Source organism: Colius striatus, chromosome Z (assembly GCF_028858725.1).
Source record: "Colius striatus isolate bColStr4 chromosome Z, bColStr4.1.hap1, whole genome shotgun sequence".
Lineage (NCBI taxonomy): Eukaryota > Metazoa > Chordata > Aves > Coliiformes > Coliidae > Colius > Colius striatus.
In genome coordinates this window covers 61,666,858-61,688,386 of record NC_084790.1, presented here as the reverse complement: position 1 = coordinate 61,688,386, position 21,529 = coordinate 61,666,858, and the positions used below count along the sequence as shown (strand labels likewise).

General features: G+C 37.1%; 1 protein-coding gene across 1 annotated transcript in view; it reads left to right on the top strand.

Annotated features, from left to right (window-relative positions):
* The first annotated feature begins 395 nt into the window (after window positions 1–395).
* Window positions 396–21,529, top strand: part of RORB (RAR related orphan receptor B) — a 57,065-nt gene continuing 35,931 nt past the window's right edge. Inside the window, exons 1-2 of the mRNA XM_010200906.2 lie at window positions 396–570; window positions 20,886–20,971. Of these exons, the coding sequence (XP_010199208.1) occupies window positions 396–570; window positions 20,886–20,971 (261 nt within the window). The remainder of the gene's footprint in view (window positions 571–20,885; window positions 20,972–21,529) is intronic.

Here is a 21,529-nt window from a genome sequence, read left to right as displayed (position 1 = left end):
CTAGTACACCAGTCACATTTACCTAATTAATTGCATGTTTGTGAAGTTCTGTGGGGCTATAACATTTTGCATTTCTTGGTCTGCACCACTGTTTGAGACTCACTAGCTATTTTACTTTGTCTCAGATGTGGCCTCATCCCAGATACTAACTTTTAGGCATGGACTTAACAAAGAGGTTCTCCTTTACCCTGAAGCTTTAACAACACAAACAAATGAATAAAAAACCCTATCTGTTTTACACAAAACTGTATTTTGTGTAGCCTTAATGAAGTTAAAACTACGTTCATTAAAGTGGGATGCTTCGGGCAGAGGGGCAAAAACATCAGTGGTTCCTGGGATATGTGGAGGATAACTGCCTCACACAGCTGGTAAGGGAACTCACCAGGGAAGGAACCATGCTGGACCACTTGTTTGTGAACAGAGAAGGTGTTGTGCAGGATGTGGTAGTTGGAGGCTGTCTGGAGAACAGCAGCCATGAAATTACTAAGTTCTCTATTCATAGAGAAGCTAAGACGCAGGGCAGCAAAACTGACACTTTGGACATTCGAAGGGCAGACTTTGACTTGTTTAGTAGGTTACTGGATAGAAAATCTTGGGAGTCAGTTTTGAAGGGTATAGGAGTCTAGGAAGACTGGACACTTCTTAAGAAAGAAATCTTAAAGTTCCAGGAACAGGGTATCCCTGTGTGCCATAAGATGAGCTGGAGGCAAAGATGACCAGCCTGGCTGAATTAGGAGATGTGGCTTAAAATCAGGGGAATAAAGCGAGTTTATGGCCTCTGGAAGAAGGGACAGACCATTCACCATGAGTACAAGAACATTGTTAGGTTATGTAGGGAGATAATTAGGTCAAAAGCCCAACTAGAAGTCAAACTGGCTTTAGAAGTAAAGGGTAATAAGAAAAGTTTCTATAAATACATTAACAATAAAAGATAGACCAGGGAGAATCTCCATCCCCTATTAGATCCAGAGGGAAACTTGGTAATAAAAGACAAAGAGAAGGCTGAGGTGCTTCTTTACCTCAGTTTTTGGTAAAAGGAGCATTTCTAGTAGGAAAAGTCATCCCCCCAAGCCAAGAGATAGGAGCAAGGAACTAAATGTCCCCCCTACAATTCAGGAGGAGATGGTCAGGTTAGGAGATGACCTGCTGCTCCACAGTGGTGTGCACTAATCTGTGGAGCTGGATGAGGTGCATCGTGGAGTGCTCAGGGAACTGGCAGGGGTGCTCACCAAGCCACTGTCCATCATTTATTACCAGTCATGGCTGACTGGGGAGCTCACATCTGATTGGAAGTCAGCAAATACAACGCCTAGTACATGGGATGGGAGGATGATCCAGCAAATTGCAGGCCTGTTGGTTTGTCTTCAGTGCTCAGGAAGCTGATGAAGCAGGTCATCCTAAGTTATGTTATATAGCATATGCACAATAACCAGGTGATCAGGCCCATTCAGCATGGGTTTATGAAGGGCAGGTCCCATTTAACAAACCTGATCTCCTTCTGTGATAGGGTAACCCTCTTGCTGGATGAAGGAAAGGCTGTGGATGTTGTGTACTTTGACAGACATTTGGCACTGTTTCCCACAGTGTTCGCTTAGAGAAATTGGCTGTTCTTGGCTTGGATGGACATAGACTTGTCTGGGTGAAAAGAAGGGTGAAAAACTGGTTAGATGGTTGAGTCCAAAGAATCTCGGTCAATGGAATTTAATCCAGTTGGTGGCTGATCACAACTGGTGTACCCCAGGGCTTAGTACTGGGTCCAATGAGGAGATAGAGTGCACCCTCAGTAAGTTTGCAGAAGACAGCAATTTGAATGGAAATGTTGATCTGCTTGAGGGTGGGGAAGATTTACAGAGATCTAGATAGACTGAATGGCTGGGCCAAGGCCAATGCCATGAGTTTCAATAAGGCCAAGTGCCGGGTTCTGCACTTGGGCCACAACAACCCCCAGCAGGGGGAGGAGTGGTTGGAAAGCTGCCAGGCAGAGAGGGACCTGGGAGTGTTGATTGACAGCGGCTGAACATGAGCCAGCAGTGTGCCCAGGTGGCCAGGAAGGCCAATGGCATCCTGGCCTGGATCAGGAACAGTGTTGTCAGCAGGAGGGACATGATCATCTCCCTGTACTCAGTTCTGGTGAGGCTGCACCTCAAATACTGTGTCCAGTTTTGGGTCCCTCTCTATAAGAAGGACATGGAGGTGCTGGAGAGTATCAGGAGGTGGGCTACCAAGCTAGTAAAGGGTTTGGAGCACATCTCATATGAGGAACGGCTGAAGGATCTGGGGCTGTTTAGCCTGGAGAAAAGAAAGCTCAGGGGAGACCTTATTGCTCTCTACAAGTACCTGAAAGGAAGTTGTAGGAAGGTGATGGTCGGTTTGTTCTGCCTAGTAACAAGCAATAGGAAAGAGGAAATGACCTCAAGTTGCACCAGGGGACGTTCAGTCTGGATATGAGGAGGAATTTCTTTACTGAAAGGGTTGTCAGGCATTGAAACAGCCTGACCAGAGGTGATGGAGTCACCGTCCCTAGAGGTGTTTAAGAGATGGGTGGTTGATAGGGTTAATACAAAGGCTGGACTCAATGATCTTAAAGGTCTCTTCCAGATTAAATGATTCTTTGATTCTATGAAAACAGAGAGTTACTTTTAGTATATCTAATGATTACATAAGAAAAGCTAATTCACTACTTCCTCTGTATTCTCACACCACTGGTACAATTTTATTGATTAGTTGCTGTTGAGATAGGAATTAGGTAAATTTTCAAAATTGAAACCTCCCTCAATAGATTATCTCCCTTACTACTAAAGTACTTGGGTACTTTAAGATCCTTTCTTCTCCAGCTTTCACGTGTGACCATCCCACAAAGAGACAGACCTGGTGGCAAAACACTGGACTGCCTATACCTTCCAAAAGCATTTCAGCATCTCATACAGGTTTACTAATCCTTTTTTGTATCAAACTGCTTTGAAAAGACAGGTGTCTGCATCAAAGACTTAGGAGTCTCTGTTCTTCAGGGTTTTTGGATCTGGCCCTGAGGTATCTCAGTGTAGATGAATATCTTTTTCAGGTCATCAGTGAGAACAAAGCTGTCGTACTGATTGCAGTTTCTCTCCACTCCATTTCATGACTTCCTGGAGGTCTCTCAAGGACAATGCCACAAGCTTTGTCATGTATGGAGATCCTGTTGAATGCAGTAGCTGAAATAGCAGCACAGTGCATTGGGTGGTTCATGTTCACTCTCAATTAGACATACTCTGTCTGCAACAGACTTGATCTTTAGTTAGTAATTATTTTTATTATTATTATTATTATTATTTTAAATTTGTTGACCTCTGCATCTATTATTCACATGCTGCTCTTGGAAACAGAAGCCTGTGGTAATGTTTAGAAGAATTACTTAAAAGCACTTGCTCTTTTTGTCAGAAGCACAATCTGCACCTTCAGGAGTGCAAAGAAGTGCTGACAGAGGTATTAAAGCAAAGTCCTGGGCTTGTTGTTTGAGAAAGGTTTGATGTTCTGTTGTGTATTATTAATGAGCATGAGATTCAAGATTAGAAACCCAGCAGTGATGCTTTCTTTGTGGCTGACCTTATAATGTGGCAGACAGTGTTCTCATTTGTGAAAGCTTATTTGAGTTTAATGTAAAACATAAAACCCCCATTCCCACCCCCTAGCTGGATGTAGCACAAATTCATGAGAGGTTCAGGATCCCTACTGAAGTAATTCTGCTTTGTTTGTCATTTCACCCCACTGTTTCCATTTGGGCTTGGCAACTGAAGGGACGTGATACAAGCAGAAACAGCATTGCTGCCAGTCACATTTGCTGACACATTTAGTGCAGAGGTGCCGGTGAGATTTTGTTTCCTTACATTAAAGTGGAAATACGGAGGTCTCAAATGGATAGTTACACTGACCTCACTAACTTAACTGAGGGTGGTTGTGGTCATTGTCAGATAAATTATGCCATCTTGTTAGGTTCCCAACTAGACCTAAAGAACTCAGACAGTTTAAAGTGGTCTACATTATAGGAAGCAGAGTACAGTCACAGTAGTTTATGAGAGGAAAACCAAGAGGTTTCAGTTAATACTTTGCTTAAAATATTGAAGACTAAGGCCTGTATTAGATATTGGAACACTCTTGAATATTTTCCCTTTTAATATAATGTATCTGATTACCAAATTTATTTAAATCCTTCTGCTTTGTTTTTTCTTTATTCTCAAGATGTGGAGGCCACAGTTTTTAACAAATCACTTCAGTAATTACAGAAAAATATTTGGGTTGCTGATTCTTCTGGTTTGTAAAGAACTGTAGAAAGCAATGTACTCAAAGAAAAAAAACTAAACAAAATACCACCTAGATTTATCTCTGCTTTTCTTGTGAGACGTGAGCCTATGTGAACCAAGGCTTTCCTTAAGTCAGGCCAAGTTCACTGGAGGCAGTTGTTCTCTTACTCCAGAAAGATGAAATTTATTCTGGAGGCACAAAAAATTAGGCAAGAGAATAAGTGTAGGAGGGTTATGAGAGATAATCTGTAATTCTTGTCAAGTCTCAATAGCAAAGCCATAAAATATGGTAAAATTTTATTTTGCTTTCACTAGTCCCAAGTTTGTATGGCAGTTCAATTGATAACTTCCTTGTGAAGCTTTTTGTGTGTGTGTGTGTGTCACTGAGTCCACTGGTTTTTTTCTTACTCTGAGCCAAGTTGGGAGAGCCTGGACATTTCCTTTATGATATCCATCAGCCCCCAGTAACCTGAGGAAGATTGAGATCTGTCTGACATGTCAGTCTAGGAGAAGAAGAGATATGGGCAAACAGGCTTATTAGAGTCACAATGAATAGCAAAGGGATAATAGCGTATACACTTAAGCATAGAATTAGGCTTTGATGTATGGGAGGAAACCCTGTAAGGCTTTTTATGCAGCCATCATAACAGTTTCTGTAAATGGTCAAAATCTGGGACATGCAACTATTTGTCCTATGTGAGGAACTAAGTCTGTTTTTAAATTGCCAAACTGTGTAATTCTTATTTAGACTATCAAGCAAAAAGTAAATAATGTAGATGAATGGGTTCAATCTGAAAGCAGGCATCAAAGGATTCCTAATTCTCAGGTGACTCAAAATTAAGAGACCATTTGATATTTTGATCATACTGTCCAGTGTTTTGAATCTTTGAAAATGTATCTGACTATAGAGTGAGTCAGCTGCTTGAACAGAAGTGCTGCAATTTTTTATATATTGGGTATAGAGTGGGAGAAAGTGGTACATTTATATGTAATCTAATATGAATTTTGATGGTAGTTCCAATGATCTCCAGGTATTAAAAAAATTTAATAAATTGCTCTACTGCTACAAATGGCCACTCTGCTTCCAAAATAGCCTTATTAGGTACATCTTCATGGTAATGATAGTTGCAGTCACAGTAAAAAAAGTGTACAGACTTAAGGAAGTAACTACAAGCAATAGCCAATGACAGATAATTTCCTCCAGTGCTGAAATCCAAGAGCAAGGGATGGACACATGACATATGTGATACAAGAGGCATATGACACATGAGGTTTGAAATAATGGAAGCAGTGATAATTGTCCTGGCACATCAGTGTTTTTCTATAGCAAAAGGTTGGTAGTCTGATTAAGAAATGTGTAAATGTCTGGACTGTAAAAGTCTAAAATACCTGGCTTTGTCCTGAATTGATTTAACAGTAAATTTCTCCAAAGATCCCTCTTTTCTACACCATAAAGGTATAGCCTCTTTTATAATTTCTGATGTCTTTGAACTCAAAATGCACTGCACAGTGGATTAATAGACCTTTAGAGCATGCTCTCACTCATTCAAGGCTCCCCTTCACCCAGTCTGGTGGGGCTACTTTTCACCAGAAAAAAATATAGAACAAAAAAAGAACTGACATCCCTGCTACCAATTTCTCTAAAGATCCCTTCCAACCCCTACCATTCTATGATTCTCCCATATATTGTAGCAGCCCTGATTAAAGCACCTGGATTACCTATACATTTGTATTGACTTTTCTTTAAACCAGAAGGTAGCATCACTGGTTTTTGTATCTTTAGCCTACAAGTGGAATAGAACTGATTCACATTTCTGAAATGTACCCAGAGCTGCAGAGACTTGGATTTACAGATCACAAGATTTCAGGATGCAGCAAGTCTTTTCATTCTGTTTTGTATCCACACAGGAGGAAGGCCAACATCCAAAAGGACATTTGCAAGGTGGATCAGAGCTTGCGTGGGTAAACAATAGACAAGGCAAAAGAGCAAGGTTTATCTCATCACATTCCCCGCGGACAATACCTACTTCCTAAAATGAAAGAACAGAAGAATCTTTTTTGAAATTGTGCAGGGCTACAGCCTAGAAGCTGCTGCTCCATTTCCCATAGTTCTGGCAGTTAAGACCAAGAGAATGTATCATATACAGCCTTTGAGAGGAACATCATATGGTTACCTAGAGCCTCTTTAATAACGCTCTGTTCAGTTGTTGTGTAATGTAAGAATGAGAAGGGGACCTGACCTGCAGTTAGTATAATTTGACACTTCACTAAGTTCAGCAGCCCTGCACCAGTTTACACCAAATGAGGTTCTGAATCAGTAGAACTTTGCCCGCACGTGCGGGCAGTTCCTGTCTGTGGATGCATCTGTTTCCTGCTCTTAATAAGAGCAAAGTGGATGGAATTGCCTCCCTCCTAACCTCCACATTTGTTAGTCTCTAAAGCAGTGGCCAGATTGCCCTTGTTTTAGCCAAAGCATTTTTACCAGAAGTAACACCTAAAGGAGTTTGTACCTACAATAGTTGAAGGACTTCCTGAGCTTTCAGTGTGCACAGGGTAGCTCCAGCAGACCACATGCTCAAGTATTTGTAGTTGATACCAAAAAAGTGCAATGTCCAATCAGTTAATCCCATGAGTCTGTGTATTATAAAGTGCCACAAACTGCTGAGCAAATAAGAACATTAAGGAATAAGGCTATATTCCATAGACTTCACTTGTGTCATATTCCTCCCTTTCTTGTTCTTAAAAGTATTTATCATATTTTTTTAAATCTCTTATCTGTTGAAAGTTATCAGGAGAAATGAACACAGGCAACGTTTTTTCAAGAATGTTGTTCATTGAACAGGGATTGGACTAGATGACCTTTAATGATCCCTTCCAAACCAAACTATTCCATGATTCTATGATCGCTTTGTATAGAAACAGTTAAATAGAAATCTAAGTCCATGATGACCCCTTTTATTGAGGTTTTCTGTCATTTCAAGATGTTAATCCATCTCATAAGACAGCTTCCTGGTCAAAAGGCAGAATAACAATGCATGGATGTCAAAGTTTGTTTTACTCTTTGCTATATATAGATGAATGAAGTTTTAATTTTATATTGGTTTAGCTCTTGCAATGGTTGCTCAATTTTTTTTTTAAGCTTGGAGTCAGTGGGGTACATTTCTAGAAATACAAACTTAGAATAGAAAACTTTGTTGTATCATTATATTTTTGTAAGAGTTTAAATAGCACCATATTCTTCTGGAACTGAATTCTCATTACCAAACACAAACATTGTGTAAGATTTCTCCTTCCAAAGTCTGTCTGCTCTGATGTCTGTAAAGGCAAAACATAGCCAACAAGACATACAGGGTGATTTATTAGGCTGCTATTCAAGTGATAATTCTCAATTTGATAGCCAGTGCATCTGGAATCATTGCTCAGTACCAGTGTGATACTAATTCCTGCATCAGAAGGGTTTGTAATATTTGGCATCAATCTATTGATTTCTTTCTGTCTCATGGAGAACTAATTTTCAGTTACACAAATTAGAGGGAGAGAAAAGAAAAAAGGAACCCTTAAATATTGTTCATTTCTTTTGGCCATTTCTTTGATCCATGTTTTTCATCTGAGAGGAAAGTGGTGTGTCTAATAGGGAACTGTAATCTGTTATGGAACAGTGGGACTTAAAAATCTTGTTAGGCAATCACTACTTCAGCAGAATGAAATGCTGTTGCAACAGAAGGAAAATTATACACCAATTATTTATCCAGTCAAGAAAAATTATACCCCATAACATCAAAGGCTTTCGTTTATGAAATAATAGGGAGAGGGCAATTCCTATTCTTGTAGTAAGCCAGGGAATTTTTATGCATTTGAAATGCAGCAGGCTGAGTTTGGGACCTTATTTAAGATTATAATCCCACAGCATCACATGTAGCCTACGTGACTGCTTCTAGGAACAGTAATGAAAAAAGAGCTGTGCAATGTTTATGCAGATTTAAACAAGTTATTATAAGTAATTAACTCATCCTGTTTCTTATTACCCTTCAAATAATATTTTCCTAGTTATTGGAAAAATATTTTTTCAGGTTGCTTATTCCCAGATCATATATTTGTTAGTTTTCTTAATCTTCAATAATTTTCCTTATTTTCATAAACTTTGGAACTCTCTCCTAATATTTCCCCTTGCATTGTTTTCTTTGTTTGAAAATTCCTCAACTGTTTTATCTGACCAGAACAAGCACTCAATGCAAAGTGGTTGAGATGGTGCCAGTTTTGAACATCTTTTTATTTAATAGTATATAGGATTAACAGTCACCAGGCTTATTGAATCTTGAAAATGAAGTCTTCTCTGTTTTATCTTTGGCACCAATTCCAAGGGAATGAATATGCAGAGTTAGCAGGATAGAACTGTTAAAATCTGAATAATTTCTTATTCCAACAAGTACATTATGCAAAAGGTTAGGACATGAGAAAATGTCATAACAAGGAAAGGTTACTTAGAAATGAAATAACCTTGCACAACTCTTTGTTAAAAACAAAAACAAACAAACAAACAAAAAGAATTATTTCTGAGCGCAGAAAACCGTCAAAGAAAGGGAAAAGTGGGTTAGTGGGAGACACTATATTTAATGTATCGGCTGTATTTCAGAAGTACTCTCCTCTTATGTCTTGTTTGCTTTGTTTTGTTTTTGACAGACAGCCTGAGAAGCTTGCAGTGCTCTGTGTTTGTCTATATCATATTTGGTTCATGACAGCCACTGCATGCCCTTGCAAGTATAAGTTGTGAACAAGGATGCAATTCTAGGTAATGTAGGAGCTTAGGAGAAAAAAAAAATAGTAGTTCAAGACTCTGGACAACTACTTTAGAGATTCATATTGAGAGCTTACCCCTAAATAATTCCCCCTGGCTGTACAAACGGAGGACAGCTGAGTTCCAGTTGATATTCCTGTAATGTAATGGATATCCAACATGGGCAATTCATTCAAGTCTATCACAGGGACTAAAAAAACCACTGTATGCAAATGAACGTTTTAGCTCTGGATGCAAGTATGTAGAGTATCCATACCATTTTGCAATATCTGTGATAATTTGGCACTTTACATCTGCCATTCTAACCTTCCATTTCTTACATGTGTGTGAAACAAAAATGATAGTAAAGGAATGCTGAGATTTATTTTAATGATTTGCTGAAAAGAAGTATTATTTTAAAATTATTGTGCTGGAAAAAGAAGCACATTCTACATGGAAGTAGTACCAAATGAAAATGTTCTTTCATTACTTAGTTCCTCCAGCAGTCTTCCTCCCTTCCCTAATGAAATGGAACAGTCTATGCCTGTATCACTTCTTCCATTTAATCTTGTTAATGCAGTTTGTTAAGATTGCACTTTTGCAACAGCACAGGTCTAAGTGTGAATAAGTGGGGTAGCAGGAAGAATACTGCTCTGCTTCTAGGAGTCCTATTTGTTACGACCAAAATGTGCGATATTCAACCCAGAATAAAAACTGATGCAACTGGTGAGTTGAAATATTTTTATTCTTCACTTCGTTAACAATGTGAGATATTCCAATGAAGAAAAAATAGGGAAATATTAATCAGTCTGTACCAAATCTATCCTCAAGACAACTACACTTTGATTTTTACTAAAGATTAATTCTTCTTATGGTGTTAAAAGATATCACGTTAAATTTGTAAGCAGACAGTTGGGAAGTATAACATTTTTCAGATAGCAACAGATGAAAATCCAAGAATATCTCCAGCTGATTTTATTGCTTTTCAAAAGATGGGGCAAAGATGTTAAATAAAAATGTGCAAAAGTGAAAATTCATAGTGATGATCCTAAATATGAACAAATTCAAAAATATCTAAGGGAACATCAGGAGGATTTCAGAGTCATTTCAGACTGAAGGAGCTTTTATTATTTGCTTGTTGTTGCCTATACCTCCTGTCATTTTGCCTTGTAGGAGTCATAGTATGCCTCATGTATGGGGGAATGTATTGTAAGGAAAATGATCCAGAAAAGTGGATGGGAAATCTTTCCATTGACTGTGATGACAGTTACATAAAGTCCCAGACAATGCAAGGTGGATCCTCTTTTTTTTCTGTATTGATATAATTCTACTTGAGTGTCTTGAATTACTCCAAATTTGCTTAGTGCAATTCAGAACCAAAATCTGTACTAGCAGAAACACATCTCTTCTTTCCCTCAGGCAATCAACTTGATGATTTTCTGTCTTAAAAGGAAAAGGGGGGAAAAAAAAAAGGAAAGAAAAAACCTCACATTTTTAAGAAGGCTTTTGCCACTGAATCACCCTCATTAACAAAAGTAAAGACATAAACTATACTTATGCATTCTTCCTTCTTAACTTTTCCTTAAGCATAACAGTTAGCTTTTTTGGCAAGAAGCTTTAAACTGTAAAACATTTAACATTAAAAGCTGCATTAATTAGTGGTTTATCAAGAGTGCTAGTATTCAATATATTTAGCTTACTAAAATGCTTTGGATTTTCAAGTTGCATCACGCCATGTGGTCCACCAAAGCGTTGTTAATCAAAGTATAGGATTGTAATAGCCAAATCACCTAGAATTTTCCTGAAGATATCTTGTACAAGGCAATCAGAAAACAGTGTAATTAAGCATTTTTAATTGGAATGGACAAATATGGTTACAAAGATGAGAAATATTCCATGAAATAAGAGTGTTGAGGGTCAAGACGGGGGAAAAAACCCCAAGGATATGTACAAGAATTTTACTTCTTTGTGCTAAATACGTGCTCCTCTGTTATGCTATTCCCACACCTGTGTTCATAGTCTACGCTCTGTAGTGCAGTGCTTGATATTTTGCATGCAGGACTCCTGAAAGTCTTTTGTCTTTTCTGTAATTAAATGCATGTGTTCAGATGATTTAGTGTATGTACTTCTTCCCTGGTTAGTGTTGAGCTGACTTTTGTGCTTAATTTTCATTATTAAATAAAACTCTCAGAATTAAATTTCCAGAACTGTAGCTGTTGCAATATTTGCATGCCCCAGTAAGTGATGTAAAAATCCATGCTGAGGATGTAATATTTGTAGGAAATTGAGGATATGACCAATTAATGTAATTGAATGTTTAAACAATCTTGTAGGCATGTATATGCAAATAAATACTGAGAGAGGTGTCAAATAAGTCTTTCACTATTAACAGTGATGTAGTATAGGCAGTTATGCTAGTTTGACAAATAAGTTGTTGGGCTAATTGATAAAGCAAAAGAAATGTCCTTTTATACCTGATTACCTCAGGAGAATACTGTATGAAGCATATCCTTGTTACACATTGTTTTTAGATGTGAAAGTTTTTTTCTGTAGTATGTGTAGAAGAGACAAAAATTTGGAGATTATTTTCAGAGTTTGCAAAAGCAGTTAGTAACAGTGAGGTATACTTTAACACTGCCTTTAAGTAATTTTAAGTCAAGGTTTTCTAACTTGTAAAGTAAAATGTTTAAGGTAGCTGTAACAATGATTACAAAAGTCAAGCTTGTTTTTCAAAGTTGCGCACAGGTTACAAAATTATTAGACTTTTATGTATGCTGTATATAATGATTTCAGGACTTTAAAATACATTTTTGTTCCTACTAAGGGTGACATTTTAAATATGTCTTTTTCCTGCAAACTCTTAAAAATGACACTGTTGGGTTTGTATTAGGATTGGACTTTTTAAAAACTCAACCTCTATTCTTTCCTCTTCCAATATTTTGTTTATAAAAAGTGGAATATAGGGAGACCTCAGTAAAAATCAGTATGGATTTCCACAGAAATGGAAGAATATAAAACATAACTATCCAGTTACTTCAGTCATGAGCTTATTTACTTATATGAAGATGAAGTATTTTCCAAATTCAAGGTGTTACTTTGTGATTTTTTTTCTGTCATATTTTTTTATTATATTTATTTCTAGAAATTTGTAACTTATTAATTTTCAGCAATAAAGATACAGATTATTCTGTTATTTTACATGTTTCCAAAAGAAGAAAACCTTATAACTCTATTTCATAATTTCCAGATGACTTTTGCTTAGAAAAATACATATTTGAGAGGTTGGACAATAGAGACAGGTTCTGACCCTGTTATTACTTTCTCAGAAGCTCCATTCTTCATGTGTATTCATAGTTTGAACAAACCTCTGAATTTCTTAATCATTCACAGCGCACTGTAAATATAGCACTACTAACAGCCATCCCACCTGATGTTGCCAGTTCTTCTAGATGTCCCTCTCGGGTGTTGGTACAGCCTTTCGTCACTTTATCAGAGTAAGTGCTTGAGATGCAGTTAGGAAAATAAACGATTGTAAAAGAGAAGTTAAATAGGATTATACAGGGGCTGGCTTCAGGCTGTGTTTAATGACAACTGAGTCATGAATATTCAAATTGCTGAGTATCAACTGGTTATGTGTGGAGGCCTGAACTGTGAAAGGTCCTCATTTCCCCTGATGATTTTGAATGGTGTCAAATTCTGGGTTTGAGTGTTACTGAAAGTATTAGATTCGAACAAAATACAAGTTGGAGGGAGACGAGTCAGTTGCTGGGAGGTACAAGATTTGTGTGTGCTGCAGCTGCAATCCAGTAGCAAAGAGCTGGAGAAGAAGGTGCTGCCACAGACATAACCACAAATAAGCGCTACACCTTCCTTCCACTGCAAGCTGAAGCAAGTTTTAAGTTAATTTCCACCCCATTCCAGCAAACAGTAACACTTAACTGATTGTGAGGAAAGATAGGGTCATATGCTATCCCACAGCCTTGAAGACAGGTCTTCAAAGCCTCTTCCTGAAACATTCTCTTTGTGCTGCTAGGCTTTGTAACTGTACAGCAGTGATCTATGCATATCCTAGATAAAGAATTCCCACCAAGATGCTGAGTACTATAAGACAACTTCAGCCATCTCTCAGCAGGCAAAAAAGACTATAAATATTCATCATGCTCTCCAGGCAAAGTTCATCATTTATCCAAAAGAAAAAGCAAATATCCATGGATTGTTGTTTGTTGGGAAACAGAAATTCAGAAACACTTGGTACACTCTGAGTAGTTTTCTGAGTAAAGATGAGCAAAGAGGGAAAATCATTTGTCCTGCTAAATGCCTTCTATATTGTAAACCATTCAAGTGAAATATTCACAAATTATGACAAATAAGTTGACAGAGTAAATACTAAGTGTACTTCTCATAGGAAGGAACTTTGTGTACACAACATATTTTCAATGTAGGCTGCTGTTTTTTGAGCAAGTACACATTTGCAGTTTAGAGAATTGCATTGAACATGGTCATCACTACTCATATAGCCATGCTGACTAGCTTACATAAACACTAGCTAAAGCTGCTAGAGATTATTTGCAGAACATTGGACCTGATGAGCTCAAATATAAGATAGCTTGAGTGGTATAATATTTGGGATTACCATAATAATCTCTTTAGGGAAAGTGTGCAGTATCAGCAGAACCATTGCTTGAGTCTTTGAGGAGGGAAGCAGAAACTGTATAGTGGTAATTCTGCATTTATTATACACTTAAACCTTTTCCTGTGAATAAGGCAAGGTTTTGAGTTCTTTATGGGGCCCAGGATAAGGCTTTGAGAATTTAATTAAATATCTCTGACTTAAACTCACCTATGAAGCCCAAATCATCAGTTTTGCAACCTGTTTCTGTTGTATGGTAACTTGCTTTACTGTAGCACCATCCTTTGACACTACACACATAATTTCCATGCATATTAGTCACTATGGAAAAAAGTACATAGATTTATATAGAGAAGTCACCACTGAGAGGAAAGGGAGACTTCTGTACAGATTTACAGAGTGCTAGGTAAGTTGTTGAAGTTTACTGATCCTTTGACCCTTTCTGACTTCTTTGAGCACAGCATTTCAGAGGTCAAGTTTTCAGCAACAGCTTCTGACAAAGGAGCTGATTTTCATCTTTTTGGATCTGAACACTTCATCATACCTGTCTTTGTTAGCCATCATTACCTTGCTGAGGGTACAGGTAGTTATTCTCTTCTGCTGCCTTTCCTGCCTATGAACCATCTCAGAAATTTAGGACAGCCTTAAACATTTGTGCTTCTTATGCAATTCAACCACTCTGTCTTGTCCAAAAGAAAGAAATGCATTTCAACCACTGTCTTCTCCAAAAGAAATAAACAAACAATCTTCTATAAAGAAATGTTGATGTCTTTGACATCTTCCTAAGTTTTTGGTCTTTCATTGAGTATTAGACTGCTATTCTATGCAAGAGAAGTTGCACAGGGTTTTTGGAGTCCAGGAAGCAGTATCACCACCACTGTCTTATAATAACTCCATAGAAAACCAGATTTTCTGTTGATTTACAATTTTTTTGAACTCATTTAAGTCGACACTTCTGCAGGAAAAAAGGAGCACTAATGCAAAATAAGTATATATATAAGTATATATCCATTATCTCACAACAGCATGTCACTGCTCTTAAGACTTTCAGGGTTCTCTTCTTCACAACTACTTTTTCTCCATGGAGAATCATCCAAACTTGCAAATCTTTTCTAATTGATTAGCATAATGAAGTTCAATCCTTAGCAACTATCTTTAACGTGTTTTAAGCTCAAAGTCCCATGCTTCTAAAATGTGATAAAAAGCTAGGGGATCAAAACCATTTATTTTTAAAAGAAGGTATCTCTTGGTCTAATAAAAGATACTATTACATCTATCTGAAAAGCTCATGTTATCTTTATCTTTGGACCATCACAAGCATAGCAACTTTGTATTATTCATAAATTATTAAATAACTCTGCTAGATTCATTTTAGTTACACCAATGAAGACAAAGAAAGGGCATTTGAACAAAACAATTTTTTCTTATTTCTGTTCTTATTGTGGTGGAAAGTTGTTCTATCATGCTCACATTTTTCCCTATAATTTCACCTTCTCTGCTGAATGTAAAGGCAAGTAATATGTGCAGATCATTCTTCCCAGAATTGTTCCAAAATTAATATGTAACAATACGATACTAAGAGATCAGATAATATGAGTAGTTTGGAGATTACCTTTGGCTCTGGAACAGCCATTACCACTGAAACTCATATTACTTTATCTACCTGTTTCAAAGTATTTGACAGTGATTTGTAAACATCATTATGTTCATAAAACAGATACAAAGTCTTCCAAAGTCTATATCCTCCGTGCAAATGTAAACATATCTCCTTCATATGCAAAATCTGCAAAAAGGCATGTAATTTGGAAACTTTTCATCAGTCTATGCATTGTCATGCATATTTCTAAGGCTTCATCTTACCTTTTATTTAAAAAAAAAAAAAATTAATTGCACACAATAAGGATGCACAGGGTAACCACATAAAGGATATATTTTTTAAACTTTAGTTTTTAAAAGGTTCTTTTCTAATAGTCTTTAGAATATCCATGCAATAAAGAGCAGAGCTGATCTGTAAAAAGAGTTGATCTACAATTCCATACTTTTTCTTTTTTTTTTCCACTAGTAAATTATAAAATAGGAAAGGGTAAAGAAAACATGTCACAAAAAAAAAAGTTCAAGTGGCATTGATTATAAGCTTTGTCTAAGAGTATGAGACTGTGAAATATATCAGACCTGACAAGTGAGTGGATTTATGAGAAAAACAATCTTTTTGACAAAAAAGATTCACTCTTCTGGTTTGTGCAGTGATCTACCAGATTTCTCAATGTCCAACTCCCAAGACTACCACTTACCTTGAAGTTCATGACAAGTTTTACAGATCATGTACAGATCAGATCTACTGTGTATGCCCAGTGAGACAAATAGATATACAAGTTCTTCTTCCACAGCATCGGCACATTTCTGCACATGAGCTGTAGGACTGGTATACTTTGGAATCAGAGCAAACCTGATAGTCTTTGTAGCTCTGACAAAGTCAAAGGTCCAAACTCACAGTCAGGGCTGCGCAGATCATTGTATGAAAATGCCAAGATTTTGTGAAAACGTTATTTGCATCATATCTGCTTACTCTAATGGCTCATTTGAGATATGACTGACAGTAAATGTACTGTAGACACATTAATTAACATTAGCTGGCATTAATTAGCTTGCTGAGGTATTGCTTACTATGTAGCTCTCACTGCATGAGCTATGAGAGAGGTTGAAAACATAACTAGTATCCTCAGCTGTGTATTTTGAGATTGTTAAATACAAATATAAAGCACGTGAATTCTTACTGTGCAGCCACATAATATCTAATCCTATGGCAAAGGAGATACCAAGATCTAGTTCACAGCCTTACAGTGGAAACTTCCATTGATGTAACTTGCAGGGGAAAAAAAAAAAAAAAGCCTATCTTACTCACAGAGTCAGGGTTTTTAAAAAGCAGAGTCGGCAACTAGATAAAAATGCTGAATATAGTTAATTTGAAATCACTTAGGGACACAAACATGAAAGTGAACTGGACCAATGTACTAGCATTTCTCAAAGAACTGCAGCTTAAGGATAATAGGAATTATTGGAAGGTGAAGGAGGTGGTTTTTTTGCTGTCAGTTCTCTGATTAGCCTTGATGTTTCCAAGTGCAATCCCTCTGGATCAACAAATTAGAAAGGAGACTTCCTCTTCAAAGTTCATGCCCGACATGCTTTAGTACCCATTTTTGATCAAGAATTAAATTGTGAAAGCTCAAGTCTTTTTTCCTCTTGGAACTGAAGCTACAGGAGTGAGAAATCATAGTCATATATAACCTTACAAATTTAATCTTCATTTTACCAATATTTAACAACTCTTGAAACCTGGTTATTACCCTGCTTCTAGGATAATAAATTTTGTGTCCATGAGTAATTTTTTTGGTGGTAAAAGAAAAGTGAAAAAAAAAAAAAAACCAAAACATCTCAGTGTACATTTTGTACACTCTTGGGTGCAGCATTTGAGAAAATAGCTAATGCTTGGTTTGAAAGTAGTTTTAAGTATGTATTTGTTTTTATCCAGCTGTTAATTTCAAGTGTGTGAGATGTTTTATATTTCCTTCCTTAATTGAATCCCACTCTTCTTTGTTCTTCTCTTGATAGAATTAATTAGGTTACAGGTGGTAAACCCAGTATCTATGGAATATTGTTACTAGTCATGTAGAATGAATTTATTTCCATTGAGACATTCTGATTTATCAGGTGCCATATAAACTAGAGGAACTTCCCAGCCCCAAAGAACTTTATACTCAAGTATAAAATAAGACATGATTGCAGCAGAGAGGTGGGATGACCCCATGGTACTGAAAAGATACAGTTGGACATAAGGAGCAATCACAATGCATCATGTACCCCAACATTATAAACGTTTTATTAGTTATCAAGATGATGGTGGTTTTTGTAGGCTTTTGTTGAATTAGACACTGCTAGACCAGATGAAAACTGAATGTGCCTGTTGAAAAGTTGGCCAAATGTACTGTTGAGACCTGTGTTATTGCTTGTAAAGAGGCAGGAACCATTATTCTTATTTGCATTTCTAAAGTTGATGTGTAAGAAGACAAGTGGAAGGATGTTAAAAGTGGAGACAAGTAGCTTTACTCTTCTTTCCTCATGTTTACTACATTGGGAGAAAATAAGTTCTATTTCTGTGCTGCTGGAAGTTATTATTGTGGCAACTCCACTATTATTAGTTAATTCCATTTTTGCCTCAGTTTTCAGGAAGTGGTACTGAATCAATCCATTTTACACTGGTAAGGAGTTCAGAAGCAAACTGCTTGTTTAATCACAGCTCTAAAGAGAGGTAGGATATACAGGTCCCTAAATTATTTGTTGGTCTAACAGGAGATGAGAAGAGGAAAAACAACATAAAATTATAGGCAACTGAATAAAGACACAATGTGAAAAAGGTGTAGTAGCCTCTGACAATCATTAAATCTGCAAAAGAAACCTGGTACACTGGGTGTTAATTACAGTAATTCAAGAGGTTTCTGGGAATACAGTGGCTTCTTTTTCATCTAGCCCATACAATTAATGCCTCAAGTTTTCTGTTACAAATACTTAAATTGTTCTGCTGTCTTATGAACAAAAAAGAATACCGGGGAGACAGAAGCAGAGTCTACTTTTCCAAAAGTTTTCAAATGCCTTCTGTTTCCTGAAGATGCTGTCTTATCTGTGAGCTCTCTGAGGAGCCATGGTAGCTATTTCCTAGATGTCTTGTATTTACTAATTTATAGAATGGATAGTTTGGAATAAGGGTTTGAATGAACTGATGAGTCACAAGTCTGAAGTCTTTATTTCCTATTAATTGAAGCCCAGAGCCTTAGCATTTAGTGACCTGATCCACAAATGTTTACCATGAAAGTAGTGTTTATAATTTCAAGTCATGCATGGAATTATTGATTGCTCACAGTAACATGTACTTTGCAAAATGTGATGAATGTCACAGGATCAATTCTTCTGCCTCTGTTCCTATCACAGTTAGAAACTGTATATACAGGTCATATTAGAAGTATTTTAGTATTGGTTTGGGGTTTTTTTTTTTTCCTTTCCTTTTTCTTGTCTTTACCTGAAGTTCTCCTCACATTCCCACTGTAGCTCTTGCCTCTGACATTGACATGTGTCTTTGAGGCTTGTCACCGTAAAGCAGCATGTGGTCCCAGAGCTGAGCCTTGCTCCCTCCACATGACTCTCAAGCAAAGACCTGTGAGCAATTACTCAAACTATCCTCTCAATTGCCAAGGAACTGCAGATATTTTTTCTGTAAGGAATTGCCTTCTTTTTTTATGGATTTATCAGTCCAGGGTGGCTAAGGCATATTAGTTTCTTAATAAGGAAAATAAATGAACACAACCCACTTCACAAAATCAAGATGGGATACAGAAGCTAACCCCAAAACTGCAGGTAACAGGAAATTTTCATTCTAGATATGAAGTTTCTTAAGTACAAAGACAGGTAAGATCTTGTTTCTGAGTTGTTTGCATCTAGAATATATTAAAAAGCTATTATTTCCCACAATAAAGTTAATTTTATCCATCCTGAATTAGATGCAGTTTAAAAACTGGTTCACTTGCCTAAGCCTTGCCTAAAAATATGCTTAGTCAAGATAGCATCTCAGGAAATTGAGCTCACAGTGAGGAAGCAAAGTCTTTTTAGACATCCGTGAATGTTCCTGACCTCTGGTATCTTTCGGGTATGGTGTCACAAGTGAATAATTGCTTAACCTTCAAGAGAAGATGGTCTGCTGGGATTCACCTTGTGGAGTTTACCTTGTTAAGCCTCTACCCTCAGCAGAGGGCTAGCACAGTAGGGGAGACAAGGCACCTTTCATTGAGAAGTGTAGTGGCTCTGTAGGACATGGTTCTGAGTTTCAGTTGTTTAACCACATGATCATAGGAAGGTAGCTCTTAGGAAACTCTTGCCTTCTGCCAAGGATGATAAATTTTAACCACAGGTAGGAACAAGGCAAAATTTGGGCTATATCATTACATTGTCACAATGTTCACTCTGCAAGCATGCTTATGCTTAGCTTATAATGTATGGTCATTTGAAAGTATGGTTTTTTTCCCAGCATTTATAACATTTTTAGCTGCCCACAGGTTCAAAATAGGATACTCTTCTTAGGATGAGCATCTAGACAATAGTCTTGTTTCCATGTTTCCCAATGGATTTTGGAGTTTAATTTGTTCATTTAAAGTACTAAAAGTTAGTAATCCTTGTGATCAGGGTAGCTATACTACACGAAGTCTTGGCTTTGCTATGCAAGGATGTGATGAGTAACCTGTGTTGCAGACAACTGCTGCTATTGTTGCCCTAGGGAAGGAGTAAAGCCACTTGCCAGGAGTACTGATCTTTACCAAGTATGATGCTACTTCTATGTGGCATGAGAATTGCAGGGAGGCATGCATCCATATAGGAAAACAAATGAGAGGCAGAGAAAATATGTTTTCCATTCTTTCTCAAAGCACCTGCCTAGAATAAAGGCAGAATCCTTCCCGGCAAATTTCAGTGTATTCATTCTTACAGCATTGTCAACGAAGACACACACAGGATTCAAAGTAGTTGAGAGAATTAAACAGCTATGGTAGCAAAAAAAAAAATATGGAAGATAGTGAAATATGTTTTCCTACTCTGAATTTAATTACCATTATGTTTATAAAAGGATCTGAAGCATATCCATATGAAAAGCTTTTCAGATGTTACCTGCCTCTTCAAGAACACAGCCCCTGGCTACTTGGCTACTGATACTCAGTCTATGGGACTTGTCTGCCCATGATTCAGTGCTGAAACAGATAGCTTTAAGAGAAGAGGTTAAATAATCATTTGCAAACCAATAGGATTGGTATCTTTGTGTGTCTTGAAAAGGAAATCTGAAAGGTATGAAAACTTCATCACCTCTGCTGCTTTGAAAAATTCATCAAAATATAGCATGTAATTCTAGCTCAGCAAAATGAAAAGTTGTGAATATTTGAAATGTATAAGAAAGAGCAATCTAGATAATTATTTAAGATTTCTAATGACATTGACAATAATGATCATGAAGTCAACAAGTTCAGAAACACACAGTACAATACAAAGCAGTTGCAGGAAGGTGAACAAGTTGCCTACTGTCTAGCTCTAGTGTTTGAGATGTTCATTTGAGAAAGAAAGAAATTAGATGGAATTCTGTACTCAAAATATTTGTCTTTTTTTTCTTTTTCAGCACAAATTGAAGTGATACCATGCAAAATTTGTGGTGATAAGTCCTCTGGAATACACTATGGAGTCATCACATGTGAAGGCTGCAAGGTATGAGATTTTAATACAGCATAGTCATCAGCATCTGCATTAGCCTCAGGCATCTGTGTACAATAATACACTCTTACAGGTTTTCAAGCAAGTGGTGTCAAAACCTGTAAAGCCTATTGCTGATATAGATGCGTTTTATGACTAATTTTTCTAGTTGCTTTCCTTTTCGTCAAATACACTTTAGAGTTATCTCCTCATTTGAAACATGAATTAATCACATCTGATGCAGTGTAAGTGCTGATACAAAGCTGGCAATTGTAAGTCACACCTATTCTACCTTAAGTTAGCTTGAGAGACGGATTTCTTATCTTGTTACCTAAACAATCTGTGTAGCATTAAAAGTTGGCATGTCATTCAACATCTTAAAAGTTTGCAGGTGTCAGTTTGGTTCTATTTTATCCTCTTTGTATTCTCTGCAGGCCAAATTGTAACATCCAAAAGAAAAAATGCATTGTGAGTAGTGTAAAATGATCCTTTGTCTACTTCCTTATAGGCTCCATCATTGGGCAGTTGCTGGGAATTTAAGGGTATTGAAAAAAAAAAAAAGAGGGAGAAAAA